We start from the raw sequence: 20,925 nt of genomic DNA on the forward strand, positions 1-20,925 counted from the left end.
CACTCCTACCTCTCCCCTTCAGGAAGCCACAACAGAAGTTGGAGTCACGAATATTCATCCTCATCCAGTAAAAACCTCCAGCAGCTGGCTGGCTCCCTGACCTCCCCCACTCCTCTCCTCCCGGCTTGGCTCATGGTGAATGCCACACCCATCCAGGCAGCCACCTAACACCCAGTGCCGCAGTCTGGCTGGGCACAATTCAGGAGCCACTTGTCAAAAGAAACGAACTTTATTTTTAGAACACATACACCACACCACACAGCTCCTCAGGAAAACCCTCAGAGCTCAACTGCCACCACAGGCTTCCCCCAAGCCTCTCAACCTCCCCCACTCCTCCTGCTCTTGAGGCTGATTGGCTGGGTCGAGTGGGCAGAGCCAAAAAAAGTCCCTCAATGAGCAGCTCCGTGGTCTGAAAGGGCGGGGAAACAGCCCAATGAGCATCACTGCAGAGGAGCCAATCAGTTGGCAGCTAGAAGTTTGCTGGGGACACGATGTTGAGAGCCACAGCTGAAGGGGCCCCAGCAAACTTCCAGCTGCCAGCAAACTTCCAGCTGCCAGCTGATGATTGGCTCACAGCGGCCCCAGCAAACTTCTAGCTAAATCCCCATTCCCCTCATCAATCATATAAGTAGTCAGGAGAAAAGTTTCATTTAAAAACTGTAAGAGAGACTGGAGGTGCAGCTCAGTAGTAGAGTGTGAGCTTTGCATGCGTCAGCCCTGGTTCAATCCCCAGCATCATCAAAAAAAAAAAAAAAATCTATAAAAGAGTAAAATCTGATTATTTTTAGTTAATCCTTAGTAAGTTAAATAGCATCAACCTTACCATATTTGGGGGAACATTTAAAGTACTGGACTTTTCCAACACTTCCATTGTTTTTTCCTTCTGGTTCATCTAATTCAATGCCAGCCCACTGTCCACTTGCAAATTCAGTTGTTCCACAAAATCTTAATGTCCCAACCTAAAGAAAATATATATCAAAACAATTTTTAGAATTATTAGTAATTCCAAGTGTCCTCCTCCTGGCAAATTTACCATAGAAGTCTTAAAAATTTCACTGTCTCAAAGTAGTCTTCAGAATAAGGAACACTAAATGGGACATGAAATAATAATAAAAGAGTTAACTCATCAAGAAGACATAAGAATCCTACGTGTGCAGGCACCCAGTTAGCGAGCTTCAGAGCATGAAGCTCTTTATCAATGGAACTGAAAGGAAAGAGAGACAAGTCCACGTTACAACTGGAGACTGCTCTTCAGTGCAGCTAGAATTAACCAAAATGAAAAATAAGATAAAATAAAAGAATAACTCTGTTAAGGGTCCACATTCTCAGACACAGTTATAGGAATGAATACTACTAAAGATTAACACTCAATCTAAATTTAAAAAGCCATGCATTCATAATCTCCTGATGTTTTAACTCCACAGACAGTGAAAACCTAATAAATGTCCTGTGAAGGCATTATTTTGGTAAAAGTCATTCTTGACCTAATTATTTGTAGCTTTGATTCCTTTCTGAATCAATTTTCTTAATATATCAAGTCTGTAAATTGCAATTTTCTGAAAAATCTCCATCACCCCCAACAAAACCCATTCAAATATTGAAAGGTAAAGATGTTGGGAATTTCAGCATCCAAGCAGGAACTCCCTGTTCCAAGCTCCACACCAAGTTCTCTAGTGATGTCAAAATTAAAAACAAAAACAGAACCTCCGATGGAGCTGGAGGCTTAGCTCAGTGATGGAGCACTTGCCTAGCATGGACAAGGCCCTGGGTTCCACCCCCAGCATGGCAAAAAAGAAAAGAAGGTATCAGAAAACTAAAAAACTGGCCACCACAAATGCCACACAGAAGCTGCCACTCTGGAGGAAAAGGGATCTGCAGTCTGCTGCACTGTTGGTGGGGTGGGGTCAGGGGAGGGAGGAGTCTTCCTTTACATAGATCTCTTTCCTGTCAGGTTACATGTCTCTGTTTATGGGATCTTGGAGCCAAACACTGAAGAACAGTAAGGTCTCCCTCACTTGGCCTCTGTGCCGTTGTAGTGGGAGGAGCCCCTGGAGGTGGGGTGGGGACTGCACAGACAAGGGGGCTAGATCACTGCTCAGCTCATGCCTCTAAATTTATTCAGCAGCTCCACTCTGCTCCACTCTTTCCCATGCAAATGCAGACACTTTCCCTATCAAGTTCTAATAAGTTTACATCCATAAATCAGACTTCATAGTAAACTCACATTTAAATTGCATATTCTCAGTCAATAAGGGACCTCCTACCTCTACATTGAACCTTTTCCCAAAAATTCAAAACTCTGACCATGCTGCACACACCTTTGAACACAGGCCATGGACATAGCTTCAGGGCCCACAGTTGCTTACTGTACCTTCTGTCCTGCGATGACCACACGATCCCCTAACTTCAAGCCGAGAGAGGTAAGCATTGACTTGGCAGTAACATGATCACAGTTTTGAAGCATGGCCTTTGTGACGCTACACGACAGGGGCACTGCATCTAGAAGCATCTGCTTGATCTCCTTAGCAGTGGCTGCAGCATCGGCCATTTCCAACGGCATGTCCACTGGATCTGGAACAACATCAGCAGGGATCTGTCCTTTGTCATTCTACAAATAAAGAGAAAATCTTCAACTCCTACTGAATTAGAGCCCTGGATGGTCACATGAAATTCTTTTATGGCAGAATTTTAAGTTAAACGCATATGTCTTTTATTTATTCAAAAATATTTACTGGACACTTACTCTATGCAAGAAGAACATATATTCTGGTGGGAGAGACAGAATTTAAACAATTAAACAAGTAAGTTATATGGTGTATTAAACAGTAGTAAGAGAAAAGGAATGAGAAAAGAAAAGGAAAACAGTAGAAAAGAAAAGGAATGGAGACCCTGGGCTCAGAGGTAGGTGTAGGAGGAGTTATTAATACAGAGTGGCCAGGGAGGGCCTCCCTGGAAGATGTGTGTTTATGGAGATCCTCAGGAGATGAGGGAGAAGTGCTCTGTGTGCTGGGAAGGACAGGTTCCAAAGCCCAGGTGGATAGCATGTCTGGCTGCTCAGGTACAGAGAGGGCAAGCTTGGAAAGAGAAGTCACAGGGCTGACTGGCTTTCCATTCCCAGACCCAACCACAGCCATGCACCACTTAATGACATTTTGGTCAATAAGGGACCATATATACAACAGTGCTCCCATAGACTGAATCACCTTGTGATGGCACAGCCTCTTCACTTAGGTAAATGCACACTATGATGTTCGCACAAGGACAAAATCACCTAGCAATGCATTGCTTTAAATGCATCCCCATCATTAAGGAACACTGACTACAGTCCACTACTCCACCGCTGCCACCTGGGATTGGTGACCTGGGCCTCCTGTCCACTCAGGAAGTAACTCAGATTTCAGAAACAGAAACTATAGTTCTCATGTTTCTAAAATTTGGCCTATTATCAAGAAAAATGCTCTTTAGCACTATAAAGAAGAGACTGTAGCCTGGGATTTGTCCTGTGACAAGATAAGACACCAGACACAAGCCCACTTTATCAGCATGGTGTCCATATAACAAAAACCCTGTCGTACAAGCCATCTCCCTTCCTTCTCAGGTCAGGGAAAAGCTTGTGAACAAAGTAGAATCCCTGCCCTCTGCAGGTTCATATTAAAGTGGAAGAGACAATAACCAATTAAATAAAAAAATACTGAAATTTCCAGTATGCCAATTAGGAAAATCAGAGATAAAGAGATTAATGGCTCAAGATCATTGATATGATTTCTGGCCGAGATGACGTTACAGTCCCAGCCGTCTGCACCCTAACCTTGACCCAACCAAGCCCTTGGCCTTCCTATTCTCCATACTATGCTTCCCTTAGAAAAGATACCTTCCTTATTTTCCCCAACCAAAACCCTTGGACTTTATGAGAAAGTCCAGGTTTCTCAATCTTTTTTAATATGATGAATCAAGATAGTTTTGTTAATGGAAAACCATTTCTTCTCCTCTGCTGATGATCTTCAAAGGATCCCTACAGATTTTTAAAATTAAGGCTTTAAGTGCACATGTGGTTTGCAACTGCCCAACATTTTGTTGTTGTTGTTGTTTGTTTTCTTTTAAAACTCAAGTCAGCTTGGTCCTGAGTAAAAATGAGAAGGGAAGACCTGTTCCCAGATTTCTGGGATGGTGATGGACTACTTAAATATGAAATTTCAAAGAAAAATACAAAATACAAGAAACATATGCATAGCACTGATGTGTACTCTTAGAGAGATGAATACACGTGGAGAAACACAAAAAAAAAATTTAAAAAGAGAGAGAGAGAGAGAATTTTAATATTTATTTTTTAGTTTTCGGCGGACACAACATTTTGTTTGTATGTGGTGCTGAGGATCGAACCCGGGCCGCTCGCATGCCAGGCAAGCTTGAGCCACATCCCCAGCCCAGGAGACCCTGTCTTAAAATGAAAAATATGAAAAGGGCTGGGGATGTGGTTCAGGGTACAGAACTTGNCAGCCCCGCCCCCCCAAAAAATTTAAACACTGTGCTGATGAGTCGTAAGTAGTCTTGTGTCTTTTGTAGGGTCCTCACTTTTTTTTTTCTTTTTTTGTATGTTGTACTGTTGAACTCAGGGGCTCTCTATCCCTGAGCTACATCCACAGCCCTTTTTATTTTTTATTTTGAGATAGGGTCTCACTAAATTGCCCAGGCTGGCCTTGAACTTGCATCCTCCTGCCTCAGCCCCCTGAGCCTGAACATTGCACATGTCCTCACTTTTGAAAGCCAGTTGCACAATTCTGCTACCATGAAACTTAGCAACTGAAACTTGTGTTAAGAAAACAAAATAGCAACGATGACGATGTCTTCCTAACGTGAGCAGGCTTATTCATTACAGAATTCCATGTTCTTCTAACACTGTGGCCATCACCCTGTGCTCCAAGAGACACGGCACATGCTAACTGTGCTTTTCAAATGTGTTTTTACATTCTTAGAGGTATATTTAAAGTTTGTACTTATTTTAACTTTTAATCTTTTGGCATAAGTTTTCTTTTCAAAATAATTTAAAGTATTATCTAATTTAAAAATCACCTTAATATATACCTTTGTATTTAACAGTTAACTTTTTATAAATATATCCAAAACCTAAAGATATTTAAAACTCAAATATTGTATTTTTAAGATTAGTTTTCTTTCCTAAATGCAAGTGTTGTAGAACTTAATATAAAAGGACTGAAATTCATGCCTTAAATGTATTTAAGATAAATCTCATCATACTCTTTATATCTATATATATTTAGGTATATATGTATATATATATATAAATTGCTCAATCATATAGGAGTTCTTGTATTGATAACATCTGAATTCAGCTCTCTGTTAGGAGATAATATAAATTTTCTCGTTCTTTTACTTCAACCTCTTACCCTAAATGCGGGGTTTGCTCCAAGCTCCAGTAAGCATTTTGTAGCACCTGCACACAAGTTATACGCTGCAATATGCAAAGCCGTTCCAAAATTAAAGTCACTGCAAGTGGCATCCACATCTGCAATTAAACATGACAAGTATATTAACTAAAATTTTAAATTTAGCTATTATAATTTAACAGGAAATGGAAAGCTTGGGGGCTTGGGGATTTTTAGTCTTTTATAAGACTTAAATTAACCCACCAGAAGTACTATTTCACAATGGAATAAAATCTTTGCATTACAATCTGGCCAAAACAATCAACTGATTATTTTTCTAGTATAATAAAGTTCATTATTATTATAATCAAGTGATACTATCATGGGTTTTCCAGCTATCACAAACCAAATCATATTAAAAGTAATGAATGGCAATAATTTGTATTTGTATAAATTACTGCTTTCCCATGACCTCTCACTAAATCTCTTTCATATTTGCTATCCAACCACAGCGAAGCAGTAGGGTTTAGGTCAGGGATCAACAAACTATGACCCATGGGCAAAACCCACCTCACCATCTGTTTCTAAGTTTTATCGGATCACAGGCACAGTCATTCACATGACATTTTCATGCTTATAATCATGAAACTTAACAGATCATATGGTCTGAAAAATCTAAAATATTTATTTACTATTTAGTTCTTAGCAGAAAAAAAGACCGCTAATTCCCACTTCAATTCCCACTAGGTGAAACAATGCAGAATTCTCTCACCAATTAAAGACTAAGCATATAAATGTGTGTGTGCGCGCACAAACACACCACATATATATAAATATATATCCATCTATCCATCCATTCATAATACTCTATTCAACAAATCATTATAAGAAAAGGGGTTGGAGTTCATTACAAGAAAAGAAATCTTGAAATTCTAAGGACATTTTGATATCTTTCAATAAATCGTCATTATGGTATACTTAACCATAGGAAATCCTCCAGACTTGGGAATCCCATGTTGAATGTTTCCTATAACATTTTCTGAAATATTTCTATGTAATATGCCTCTGGTTCTGCAGATTTACCTTAATCGACACACCACCATCCCTGCATGCCCTACCTACAACTGCAGGCAAGCCAGATATGCTCAGGACAAACTTTCTTCAACTATTAAAGACAAGGGGCTGGGGCTGGGGCTGGGGCTCAGTGGTAGCGCACTTGCTTGGCATGTGTGAGGCACTGGGTTCATTTCTCATCACTGCATATAAATAAGTAAATAATAAAGGTCTATCAACAACTAAAAAAATATTTTTTAAAAAAGACAAGGTACCATCAATACAGGCTTTCCCCAATACCATTAAGAAAGTGAAAAGGTAAAATTTCAAAGAGAAAATTGACCACCCTTGTGAATCTGTGGTTAGAAACTAATGTTCCATTTTCCTATGGAATCTCTAAAACATGTCTTCTACAGTAGGGACAATTCAGCATACTCTCTTTTACTAAAGAAATGCTTTTCACTTGTTCTCCAAAGATAACTGACACCCCCCTCCCCCCGCAAGAGGAGAACCAGAAAGTCAAAAGCCAGGCTTGGGATTTAGATGTTAAGATCTTCAATTTTAGTATACCACCATTGAGATTTTGCGGGGAGGGGCAACGGGGGCGGACTGAAATTTCATCTGTTAAGTAGAATCACAGAATTTCAGAAATGAACACCATCTAAAAAAAATATCCTTGGGGCTGGGGATGTGGCTCAAGCAGTAGCTCGCTCGCCTGGCGTGCGTGCAGCCCGGGTTCGATCCTCAGCACCACATACAAACAAAGATGTTGTGTCCACCGAAAACTAAAAAATAAATATTAAAATTAAAAAAAACATATCCTTTATTACTTCTATGCCTACCTCCGAAGGCCTTATTGCTCTATTCCTGGCTACCCAAGCAAGATGAAAGAATTATAAAGCACCTAGAATCAATTACACATAAACCCATGTTACACTGGAGAATCTGAAAAGATAGGAAAACCCAAAGAATGCTATTTTTGTGTCTTTTTATACTAAGACTTATGTGAAAGGATAGTAATTAATCTTCAAGAAAGAAATTCTAAACTATCTCAGAAATAAAATGAGGAATGAGGTAGGAAAGCATATCAAGATGCATTAGAAGAAAAATTGCCTTAAACTATAATTTTATGCTACTATTAAAATCTCCAATTAATAACAGCTAACAGTGATCTGATAATACTTGCCTTTTGGTTTTGAGGTCTTCAAAATCAGTCTTATAAGTTCTGGGACATCAAAATAAGCAGCATAATGCAAAGCATTCATATTTGTCCAGCGACTCCGCAAACTGACATCTGCTCCCAGGTCAATAAGTCGAGCTGCAAATTTTACAGCTGTCTCTACATCACCTAAAGAAGATTTTCTAAATTATTTTTTCCCAGTACACCTTTTAAGTCCCAATGGAAAAAGTCAAAGCACACTGAATATACCTTAACACCTCAAAAGCTTCACTTTCAGGAATTTATTCTAAGAAAATAATCATATTCAGGTTTGTGAACACTCATCTGTAAAGTTTTTCATTACTGCACTGTTTATTAAAAATAAAATTCTGAAACAACCTAAAAGTACAATAATAAAAACTGGTTAAATAAATTGAGACACCCATATTATGGAATACTATGAAGCCTTTAAAAATAATGTGCTACTCAAAGTGAGTGCTGTGAAAAAATAACTATGGGTAAATGGCAGAAAGATCAATAGAGGGAAGAAAGCAGGAGGTTGAGGGAGGGAAGGGGGTGGAGAGATACTGAGGTCTGAGTTAGAACAAGATATATTCCATGCTTGTATAATTATGTCAAAATGGCACCTACTGTCATGTATAACTAAAAAGAATCATTAAAAAAAATATTCCAAGGGAGGAAAAAAAAGTGAGCACTGTGGATCTAGAAATTCCAAGCTGTAATCTGTAATTTTTGTAACTTTTTTTCCCTAGTTAATATTTCTTCTGACTATATTGACTAAAATATAATTTTATGCCTTTTTAAAAATATTGGGGCTTTATTTCATTTTTATATTATAAATTCATTTTTACTTTACAAAAGTACCAGTCAATGATGGATTATGGAGGGGGTGGGGGAAGAGTCTTACACCACCCAAAGTTTAAGGCACTCCGTATTAGACTACTGAAATTGGGAGAGATAATCACAATCTATAGTTTAGCTAGAGGCAGATTTATAAAATGCTAAACCACAGGAGATTCTGTGGAGATTGCTATGCCTAGAAAATGAACTTTGGACTGACCCTGCTGGAAGCCCTTGGGAAAATTCTAGGACAGACCAGTTAACTCTCAGCTAGGAAGCAATTAGACAGGGAGCCTGCTGCAGAAAAGTTGAGAGGTAGCAGGAGAGTATAAAACTTTCCAGAGAAAAAGAAACAAGGTTTAGGAAGGACCTAACAGATTCCTCACCCAGTTGAAGAGTTCTGCCTGTTGACTGTCTTCCCAGGTCTCTGACTGGTGCACACAGAGGTTAAGCAAGCACAGATGCAGATGACCCAAGCAAGCAACAGATTACCACATACTTACCAATACCATGAGCTCCAGACTTGCAAGTATAATGTAAAAGAGTCATATCTGTCAGTCCATCTCTATCATTCACATTGCAACCTCTCTTAAGAATCTAAGAAAGCCAAGAAAAAACACGATTACAACCTAACTTCAGAAGTACCACCAGTGACTTCCAAATCAGTGCTGGGGAGCCAAGTTGGTCTGTCCTACCTGAATTACACCCAACAATAATGAATATCCCGCAGTCAACATAATGAATATTGAACTTGTTCCCCACAGAAGAAAATTCTTAAAAGATGACTCCAAAGTAATCTGTTACTCAAAATATTGCTCTTCTCAAAAATGAGCAAAAAAAACTTTTCCCCAATCAGTAGAATACTACTTTAAGAAAGTACAAACACTGTCCTCCTACAATATGACAACATGTGGGTCAAGAACGGCCCCCTCCAAGAATCAAACATTTTTATATTTAAAAGCCCAGATCTTTGTCAAATCATTCAAAATTGTAGACAGAATGTGATGGTGATCAAATCCCTTCAAGAAATGCATGCAAGTTTGCAAAAGCAATTTGTATAAAGGAGAAAATATGCAAAGTGCCTCTCCCTACCCCTACCCAAATGTCTCCAGTGCTGGAACCCCAGGTGTAAGAAAGTACAGAGCATGAGGAACAGGAGGACAAGATCAGAGCACCCACCCACTGCCCATGCAAACACAAAGGACAAAAGCAAAACCTTGAAGCGCTTCACCTTCATCACTATCTCCCCATTCAGATGGGTGGGGTGGGAGGGTTCTATACCATTAACAATCCTAACAATAATGCAAAATGAAAAATGCAACAATTTTTTTTTACCTCATTTCCAATAATGTCAATGTTTTGCTGGACCTGAGGAACCCACTGTCTTAAAATGGCAAATAATTCTGAGACGGACGTTTTGGGATCAAAGAGAATTTCCTGGCATGAGGCATCATTAGGATCAAAGAAGGAAAACTCTGAAATTTTTTAAAAAGGTAGAATTCAGATTTGTTACAGGTTTCAAATATATTGAAAATAATAAATAATAGAATTAAAACTCAAATGACACAGATATTTTTTAAATGGTAGACAAAAAGTAGACTCGACCTTACATAATTCTCAAAACCAGTGCCAGGGTGACCAAAAACAAGGCTTGTCTAAATTTCTGAGGCAATGAGACTTCCATGTATCACACTATATTTTATCTTAGATGAAACCAAATGTGAGTACACAGATCTCAAACCCTGAATTTTCCAAGTATTTATTCTAAGGCACAGAAAAAAAACCTATCTAATTTTACCAGTAGTCTTCTTCTCAAAACACAAATGTCATGAATAGTAGAAATCACATCTATGATAACAAAAATGAAAATAATAAATATGCCAAATATTAAACACACTAGATAAAAACTTGTGATTTCAAATGTTCTTTCTACTTTCCTATTTTCCTAATTTCCTATAATAAAGAGCTTTGCTTTTTACCCACTGAAGAAATCTGAGGAGAAAGGCTATTCCAACAGATAAGGATGTAGAAACTTGGGACAAAAACGACTGGATGGTTGTGGAATCGATATTAGTAAAACCACAGAATATGAGACAAAATTGATTGTGTGATCTAGATATTTCTTAAAATATCCTTCCCAAGATTTAGAGAAAAAGACTGATTATCCTACAACTACAGAAGAAGGGAATGGCTCATGAAGAAAATAAAATATTTCAAGGGGAAAAAAAAAATCAATTCTACTGTCTTCATCCAAACAGAAAAAAAAAATGGGGACTATAAAAAAAAGACATATCTAAAAAAGGAAAACATTAGAAAACTAAAGTCTGCTGAGCACTTAGAATTTAACTGCCACAAACACCTTACCCGCCAGGTATTGTTATTCTCATTTTGTGTAAGAGAAAATCATACTGAACAACTAGCTCACAGTCACGCAGCTACTGAGTGGGAAATCTGGAGTGGGAAGCGAGGTCTGTCCCCAAGCCTGTCTTCTTTCCTCCCTTAGGCTGCTGCTGGCTGAGATAACTCTGTTGAGCTCCGACTACAGCAGCAAACACAAGCAGTAGGACTCACAGGGCTAATTTTTCTTCTTTGTATATTTACATATTTTCCAAAATCATAATATGTACACATAAGTCTTACTTCACAGAGTTGGGATAATGAAAATATGAAAGGAGAAACACCAAACCAGCCCAAAGGGGCTTGTTTAAAAAAAAAAAAAAAGCAGAGCAGCATCCACTAGACAAAAATCGACTTTCCAATCCCCCCACCCATACACACATGCAGGTAGCAGGGAGGCACTGGAATTGAAACTAGGGACGTTTACATCCCCAGCTACATCCCCAGCACTTTTTAAATTTTTTTATTTTGAGGGAGCGTCTCACAAAAAGTTACCAAGTCTGGCCTTAAAACTGCAATCCTCCTGCCTCAGCCTCTGGAGTCACTAGGATCACAGGCCTCTGCCATGTGCATTTTGTTAGTGGCCTCTGCTGAAGTTCCTTGGTCAGTCATCCTACTCTGTTCAAAGAGGGACTGAGGGGAAAACGTGATTCCCAGTGCTTCAGAACAACTGTTGAAAAGTGGGACTTTGAAGCTGGGTATGGTAGTGCACACCTGTAATCCCAGCAGCTAAGGAGACTGAGGTAGGAAGATCAAGAGTAAAACTCCAGCCTCAGCACCTTAGTGAGGCCCTAAGCAAATCAGTGAGACCCAATCTCTAAAGAAAATACAAAAAAGGGCTGGGGATGTGGCTCAGTGATTAAGTTTCCCTGGGTTCAATACCCAATATAAAAAAAAAAAAAGAAAGAAAAATGGGACACTTCACACAGTTAAGAATCTAAGAATGTAAGAATTCTTAAAGAATATAAGAGAAGGATGGATTCCAACTGGTCCAAAACCAACTATGGACCAAGATCGTGTGCCTTTTTGGAAAAATGGATGAAATTTACAACGGATAACTTGGAATTACAATGACCACTCTGGGAAACCTTTAATTTAGACAAGATAATTCATTGTGGCAGTGCCCTGGAACAGGAAGGATCCTGAAGCTCTCAGACAATGGAATGCATCCTTTGATTTGGATGCAGAACCTTCTAAAAACCAAAATGACACACAAAAAAAAAAAAAAAAGAAAGAAAAGAAAAAGAAAAAGAAACTTCTCTAAAGAATCCTTATAGCATGCAAATGAAAAATCTCTAATACAAAGTTTTGGCCATCAGAATGGGTAACCTTCTAGCTGCCAGAGGCACAAGGTGGATCCAGCTTCCTTTATCAAACTAGAAGCTTTGGAGTATTGGCAAAAATTTTGAAATGAATGCTAAACTATCTATGCTTAGGTCTATATGTTCATATGTATTTACAAAAGTTAAACAGACATGAGTAAAAATCTCAAGTGCTTATTCTAAGTATTCCTAAAACATTCAGAAAAATAGGAACTAACCCAAGTGCCTTTTAAGATCACATCACTTAGGTAATCTTTGGTAAATAAAAATACTAATGGTTTACTTTAAAAAAAATGGATATGCCTGCAGAGTGTTAGCATTAAGTATGACACAAACATAAACTTTAATTCTACCTAGGTTTACTATTCAAATAAGCTCATGTTATAAAACAAATTAATTACAAGTAAGTTCATGCTATCTGTTACAAAATTTTTCAGGAAGAAAAAAACTTAGATGATGATGAGCTACTTAATGTCTTATGAAATTTTTATGAGTAATCAAAGTATAATTGTTAAAACAAGTGAATTAAGTTGATTATGTCCACATAAAATACTGAAACATTAATTGCTGAAAAAAAAGTTTATCTGCTTTTGGACAGATGAATGAAAGATGTCTAGGTGTTAGTAAACATGTCCTGCGCTACAATGAAAAACTGTACCACAAGGAAGGACACTTCTAGGAATTATGAAAAGGTATATTCATAAATTTGCCAATCTATAGAATCCTATCATGACAGTTAAGAAAAGATGTGAGGACGTGGCTTTTGTTGAGGAAAAGAAAAATGAAGAAAAACTAAATGGCTATAGGAAATTGGGAAGAAAGAAATTCTTTTGCTGCCAAGCAAGCTAAAAATGAAAGAATGTATGATTAATTTCAAAATTATGCAAAAACAGAACGTGAGCATCTCTCAGTTAAAATGATAAAATTTCTCTTGATAGGAGAGTGTAAAAAGCTTGGTTTGGGCTGGGGCTGTAGCTCAGTGGTAGTGATTTGCCTGGCATGCATGAGGTACTGGGTTTGATTCTCAGCACCTCATATAAATAAATGAATAAAATAAAGATCCATCAACATCTAAAAAATTTTTTAAAATTAAAATTTGGATTTAACTTTTCAGAGGGCCTCCTAGGAAACAAAGATTCTGGGGTTTGTAAGATAATTTCCTGTGCTTCGTGTTATCTTTGCCAGGTCTTGGGTTACTTAAATTTTTCCCTGAAAAGAGCCAAAGCTCTTTAGTCTGTCTTTCTTCTTCTTTTTCTCTTTTTTCAACTATATGGCCTTCTGTATTTACCTTTGAAATTTTTGTCATTTTGGTAAAATAGATAACTAAGTACCCATGATCCTATTCAATTAAGTGTTTTGAATCTTCTGACATTTTTTGCAAACTTCTGAAAACTCTAATTCTGGATGAAGACTTTCTGACCTCAGATTAACTTTGGGATATTTCAGAAAGACCCAAAAAACCCCAAACAGAAAGAGTTGTTAAAGTAATTAAGCTTATTTGCATGGGAAGAATTATCAAGCAAAAGTAAAACCAATTAGGCACAAGAAGCACTATCAAATAAAGGTCATATTTAACCCTCCTTATGTTATATTTGTATGGGTATATTATCAATAACTGTTCCAGAAACGGTATGAAATTCTTAGTAATTTGATAGGTCCTGGTATAATATTATCAGTTATAATTCCAGTTATCTTAAAATGTCAAAGAAATGACCAAATTTCCTCATCAACTGTATGACAATGAACTCCCATAATCTTTACTCATAGCCTTAAGGCTTTTGTCCTAACAGGCAGTTATTATTTGGCTCTCATGTCTTCCTGAAAGCTTTGACAAGCATCTATGATACAAAACAGCAAGACGATTCAGGGAAAAGACAAATACAAATTTCTGATAACTTTAAAATCATACCAGCTCAACAGACTCCAAGCACAAGAACATAAAGAAAACTATACTAGGGTACATAATAGTAAAATTGCTCAGAACCAGTAATAAAGAGAAAAATCTTAAAAGCAGCTGGAGGTAGGAGGGGAAATACACATTACATGCAGAGAAACAAAAATGATAGCAATGATGGCAGATTTCCCATCAGAAACAATGCAAGAGGGGACACCGAAGAGCAACATCTTTAAAATATTGAAAGAAAACAATTAAGGACCTAGAATTATAACCCGGCAAATTTGTTTTTCAAAACAGAAGGTGAAACAAACATGCTTTGGACATAAAATAACTGAAAGGATTCATCACTGGTCATAAAAAAATTAAAGGAGGTCTCCCAGGCAGAAGGAAAATGGTACCATGGAAATCTGGGTCCCCACACGGGAAGGAAGAGCACTAGGGATGGTAACCTAAATGAGTAAATAAGATTTTTCACATTCTTATTTAAAGAAAGCATCATGGTGTTTATGACATCTATAGCGTGTGCTGTGTGTGAACTGGCTCTGAAGACATTTCAAAGCAGAAGATTGCAAAACTGTCTTGCATTAGGAGAGCTCACGGGGCAGCCACCTAGAGGGTCCACAGTGGGCTCCACAACCAAGGCCTGGTTTGTGTGAACTGGTTTGTTTCTTGGTTTTAATCTTATTGAGACCACTCGGGGCTACATGATCGGACTTCTCTCCAACTTCACCTCCTCCACTCTGCCCCTCAGCTGCTTATCTTCTCAGCAAGAGGACTTCTATTAATTCTTAGTGTACACCAAGGTTTCCCCCCTAGTTCTTTCTAGAATGCTTCTCCCCAGACCCTCTCATGATTCTTCAGAGAAGCCCTCCCCCAATCTGGTTATCTGTCAGAGTAGCCACCCTGCCCGATAACTTCCCACCACAGCACCCATCTCTTTTCTCCATAGAACTCATTACAATCTATTTTTGTTCTATTTAATTCATCTGTTTGTTTATTGTCTGTCTTCCCTTCAAAAAGATCTGTCTTGGTCACTGTGGCAACCCAGCACGTACGGCAGTACCTAGGACATGGGAAGCCCTCGATAAACATCTGCTCCACAGATGCAATTCCAAATGCTGCATTTTAAGGGAATACTGACTTCAATTTATAAGAAAATAACTAGGATGGAAAGAGTCTAAAAGTCCTGACAATGAGGACCTGCTGAGGGAACTAGAAACAGGTGGCCAAAGGATGCACACAGTGAGAAAAAGGTTCAAATTATCTTAAATACTTGAAGGCTGTCATAGAAAGAGGTGTTTCTCCCACAATGTACCAGTTGGCCAAAGTTTCAGGGAGACATAATCCATTTACAAAAACAAATCTACTACAACTAAAGCTTTTTAATGATGAAATTAACTATTTCATTAGTTTCAAAGTACTGAAGATATGCAAGAGGCTGGATAGTGATCTGTCAGAGAGCCTGCAAATGGTCCTTCTATACCAGAAGGGAGGAAAAGCAGAAGTACAGGACCACAAAGATTCTCAGAATCTGGGGCCTGAAAACTACTAGGAATGTTTGAATTCAGTTATACAAAGTTATATTCATTATCATCTTTCATTCAATGTATTTATTCAACAAATGTTGAACAACTAATCTCAACAAATGGCTGTATTAGCCTTTAGGTAAGCAAAAATAAAACGTGACTGTTACTCCATCCCAAAGACCTACAGTCTAGGAAAGGAAATAAGATGATTCTAATTTAAGATAGAAAAAACATCATAAGCGAGGTAAAATGTTCAAGGTTTTAGTTCAAGGTTTCCTCAGTATAAATGATTTTGTTATAACTGAAAATAAACCCAGTCAACTTTTATAAAAGCAGCAAACAAGCCAGGCACAGTAGCACATGCCCATAATCCCAGCAACTCAGGAGGCTGAGGCAGAAGATTACAAGTTAAAGGCCAGCCTCAGCAACTCAGCAATCCTCTGCTCAAAATAAAAAATTAAAAAGGGTTGGGGATGAGCTCAATGGCAGAGTACCTCTGGGTTCAATCCCCAGCACCATGGGCAAGGGGAGCTGCAAATAATTCCCAAGACTGGGGTACAGGTTTTAGGTAATACTTTGGGTGACAGTTGTATGAAACTCCTATAGAACCAGAATACAAAAAAATGTAGAAAACTTAGAGAAGAGAAATTACTAGAACAAACATGAATAAAAAGACAAATTCTTAATCCAATAACTTTATATCTATTAATATTTAAAAATTGTATTATTTCTATCTCCAAAGATGATTTGAAATAGTGACCCAATATTTTACCTGAAAAACTCTAAATTAAAAATGTAACAATTCTATCAAATTTACCTCCTGGTTTCCTTTCTTCTTTTTCTTTTATCAACTACTTATAAAATACAGTCCTCAGGAAATAAATCAAAATAGACAAAAACTAGGACACTTCTAAATTTACAGTTTACAAAGGAGAATTAAATGGACCAATTTAAAGAGGAACCAATCTCATTCCATATTCCAGGGAAGGGTCTCTTGCAGTCTTTGCCTTAGTACATGGCTTTTTTAGCAATTCAGTGTATTTAACCAAAATAAATACATCAATAGCAAAAGAATGCTTGATATCTAAGCACCATTACATTCTAAAAATAAAATCCTCTAAATCCATCATGGTGCTTAAAATTAACGTTTTTACATAATAAAAATGCTGACAGCAGAAATAAAGCATTTAGCTTAAGAGGCAGAAAATGCAATAAGCGATTGTATTTTGAAAAAGGAAAGCTTTAGCAATTTTATAAAAATCAGAGCAAATGGTTTCAGAAAAAAATTGTGAGTGCAAAGAGGGCATAAGACAGAAGTCAAGTTACCAGTTTACAGAAAACAGAGTTATGTCACATACCACAGTCTGAAGGCATTGGTGCAGCGGAAATGGAAAAGATAACTGGTGTATAAGAACCTGAAAATAAAAAGGGGTATCTTCCAATCAAAGGATTTCCTTCTAATGGAAAATCTGGAAGGTCCTCTATGGTCATCTTCTAGGAAGCCACCTAAGTGAAAAAGAAAGGGGAAAAATAAGGTATTTCTTCTTTATTTATATGCAATTTTGAATGATTGCCTTCAATCACAAAAAATGCTAAAATTCTTTTAATATCTAAGCTAGTGACATTTTCAACTTCAATCTTTAAGAGTCTCTTTTATGACAGGAAAACAGTTCTCTTAGCAAAACTGTTGTGTAAAATACACATTGCTTCATACTGCTTCTTATCCAGTCAGCAGCATACATAATCTCTTCTAGACAGAGTTCAAGAATAATAAACTATAATCGGTAAAAAGATATTTCCCAATAATAGGTAAAAAACAGTTTAAAATGCTGAGCTATTCTACTAAATAGATGACATCCTCTTACTCATGGTAACATACAAGAGCATATTATCCCTGCAGGTGGATCTTGGACTTCTTATAATGCTGACACAGGTTGTATCATTTGTCATCCAGTAGCTGGTGCCATGTGCTCATCCCATGAAAATAATCTAGTTTAGAATGTTTCCATTATTTTCTGATATCCCAGAAAACTTTACTGAAAATTAATCATGTCGCTTTCACAAATGTAAGAGCTTACTGAGAATGTTCCACTTAATGTACGAGGGTCTATTTATTCTATCCTAGCAGAAGATGGAAAGCCATGCCTTTTAAACCATATCACTTTTATTACCTCTATTTCCCAGAAAACATGAGTGCTTAGAATACATTTGCTCTAAATTAGACTTGTGCTACCCTAGCCTACATCTCAGAAATGACATAGAAAGCAGAGAAATGCTAAGTAAAAATTATGCAGATAAAAACTTTACAGTTTATTTTGCATCAGGTCTTTATTCTGAAATGTTTTGAGCCCTTATATTTTTAAATATAAGCAGAAAATCATATTATGAAACCAAATGAAAATGATTTTAGACTATTTTCAGTAGAAAAAAATAGAATAAGTTACGGAAAAAAGTTTTTCAATGATAGCTCGATCTAGTCGCAGATAATGCCATACTAGATATTACTCAACATGAGCTCTATTCTTGATTAACCAACCCTGTACTTACATAATCATCTCTATCATCCCACCCCTCTCCAAGGAAACCATCATTTCTCTGAGCTATTGGGTTTCTTCCAAATTTGACTCAACACTAGAAGAAACTGGTAAGAGTAAGTTGCTTTCTTTTTTCCTCAAGGAGTATGCATTTATATAAACAGGGATATTGCATATTAAATAACCTAAACAAGTTGTTATTATTTTGAAGGTATTTAAATTTTCTTGGATGCTACAAAATTACTTGTCACCCAATACTCTGAACACTTTGACATGAACCTTGCCACATAAACAGAAAGAAAACTAATTGTGATCTTCCTCAAACACTGTCAACTCCAAGCACAAGGACAGCCCTCCCTCACACTACAGCTTCTCCCTAACTCAGGATTTCTACTTGCTGCCCTCTGCTTGCTTGGGAGTAAATATGGGCCCATATTCTGCAAAGGCTATGAGGCTTCCTTGAGAGGTAAGAAACAAAGTTTAACAGATAACTGTTAAGGAACCACACATGGCTCTACTATCTTTTGATTTTTCAAAGACCCCTGATTCTGCCTCATCACAGAAGTAGTAAGAAATGTCCACCAACTTCTTCCAAGTGGTTCAGGGCTAACAGGACCCTAGAAAGAGCCTCACTGATTTATTTAGAATATAGCTGCTCAAATAACAGGAAACCACGATCTTCAGAATCATAAGGCCCTTCGTTCAATTTCCCACAGCAATCTGTCAAGAGACTTTATTTTCATGGATTCCAAAATAAGACTGACTAACATGTGAAAAGCACACCTCCAATGATCCTTTCATTTTCTACCCACAAAACATCTATTCAATCACTAAACAAGTATGTATAGCATTGAACACTTACCCCTAGGCCCTAAAGAGAATATCAAAGTAGGACACCTGCCCCCAAGTTCAGTTATGCATTCAACAAATATTTGTTTCTTACCAAGCCCTAAACTGGGCTTATCAAATGCCAAGAAAGTGGATTTGCCTCTGCCCTCATGTAGATTCCAGGCTAGCACTGAATTTCTATGAGAAAGCTGTGATTACACTGTAATAGTAACAAGTGCTGTGGCTGAGAAGAGCTGCAAACTATGAGCACAGACTCAAGATGGTTAGTGAAGGATTCCTGGGGCATTAATAATTAAAAGCTGTGATGTCCAACTAGGAAGCCACCAGATACATGTGGCTATTTAAATTAAATTTCAGATTCAGTTCATTCATGGCTTCAGCTCCACTCAGGGGCTCAAAAGCTCAAGCTGTCTTTGGCTAATGCTACTATACTGCACAAGTGCACAAAGAACACTTCGTCACAGAAAGTTGTACTGAACAGCAGGAAAACGGTGCAGTTTACTCTCTAAAATGAAAAAATATATACAGATGCCTGAATCAAGAAAAAACAAAGGCTAATTCTCTAAGCAAGTCCAAGAAGCATTATTATAAATAATTAATGAGGGAACTGTTAGACTTTTAGTAAAGAGATAATTGTAGGTTTAAACAAGGAGAAAGAGTGAAGCTGATCCTATAAAGATCACTAATTTATATATTTCAAAACTAGGGTTGTTATGAGCAATAAAACACCACACACAATTATCGCCTGTTTAAAAGGTCTTGCTGATGGGACTATATTTGGTAAACACAAAATGTTAGAAATAAAGCCTATAAATAGTATACCATGTGCTAAATTTTCTTCAAAATAGAAGTGAACACATTTGTCATATTCCAAGATTCAATCTTTCAGCCCAGGTAGTCCATATCAAATGAAAGCATTACCAAAAAAATGCATATTCACATTAGCAAATTAGGATGGAAGCAGAGGATTTTGCATCATAAAAATGTAGGGAACAGACTTTTACCATTTTCGAGTCTCTGCTTTCCCTCCCTGTCCTGTACACCTGCTCTTGGGCCATTTAGACACTCACTTTGAACTGTGCAGGAGATTCATAACTGACAAGTGTCAAAGTGAAAGTGAAGTATAAAGTATCTGACGAATGTTTTGTGGAGGAAGGTATTTATTATATCAAAGGCACTGTTTTATACTATGATATTACAATATGAGCCACAGCCTAGCTTGAAACATACAGAAAATAAGTATCCCCTCAGAGTATCATCCTCTGATACGTATCAAAACATTGTCTCAGAACAGTTGAAATCCAAATGGCCTTTGGACAGTCTCTGGATGAAGTGTAAAACTTCACATCTCATTCAAAAGAATGCTAACATTGTAAACCCATCAATCTCATCCATAAGGACACGGGCTAAAACGTGTGTCTGTTTAGGGCAGGTCTCAGTTCAGGTGTTCTTCCAACTTCCCTTACCAACGCAGATGATTTAGAATTAAGGAATTCCAAGGTAGCAACGCACTGGAAGGAAAGTCAGACAGTTTAGTTTTGAATACCCACTGAGCAAACGGTTTTCTCAACTATTTAATAAACAAGGGCGGGTGTAAGGGTACCGAGTGAGAAACCTAAGGAGGCTGATGTCTGGATAAACCACGACGGATGGTGCACAGCAATGCGCCTGGGAAGGACTCCTAGGGCGTCCGCGGCCGCCACCGCAGCGGCTGCAGAGCGTGGGCCAGAACCCAGCTCTGCCTGGCTCCGCATGGCCCTGCGGGACCCGCACACTCCGCGACACCTATCTCATGCTAAAGTTAAACAGTCTGACAGCTGCGGAAACCAGACCCCACATCTCTGCCCTGTGGGCCGCGCCACCCCAGGGAGGCCTCCCTGCAGCGGGTGACACCAGCGCCCACAGGAGGCGGCCGCGCGGCTTCCAGAGCCCCCAGCGCCACC

At 38.0% G+C, this 20,925-nt stretch overlaps 1 protein-coding gene across 4 annotated transcripts in view; it reads right to left on the reverse strand.

The window, feature by feature from the left end:
- Positions 1–20,925, reverse strand: part of Clip4 (CAP-Gly domain containing linker protein family member 4) — a 96,598-nt gene that overhangs the window by 31,119 nt on the left and 44,554 nt on the right. For all 4 annotated transcript variants that reach the window (XM_048804601.1, XM_048804603.1, XM_015479806.2 and 1 more), the window contains exons 2-8: positions 16,958–17,105; positions 9,793–9,932; positions 8,961–9,054; positions 7,624–7,785; positions 5,406–5,524; positions 2,372–2,608; positions 824–959 (exon numbers count right to left, since the gene is read on the reverse strand). In XM_048804601.1, the coding sequence (XP_048660558.1) occupies positions 824–959; positions 2,372–2,608; positions 5,406–5,524; positions 7,624–7,785; positions 8,961–9,054; positions 9,793–9,932; positions 16,958–17,090 (1,021 nt within the window). In that variant the 5' untranslated portion in view covers positions 17,091–17,105. The remainder of the gene's footprint in view (positions 1–823; positions 960–2,371; positions 2,609–5,405; positions 5,525–7,623; positions 7,786–8,960; positions 9,055–9,792; positions 9,933–16,957; positions 17,106–20,925) is intronic.

Source organism: Marmota marmota, unplaced genomic scaffold, assembly GCF_001458135.2.
Source record: "Marmota marmota marmota unplaced genomic scaffold, marMar, whole genome shotgun sequence".
Lineage (NCBI taxonomy): Eukaryota > Metazoa > Chordata > Mammalia > Rodentia > Sciuridae > Marmota > Marmota marmota.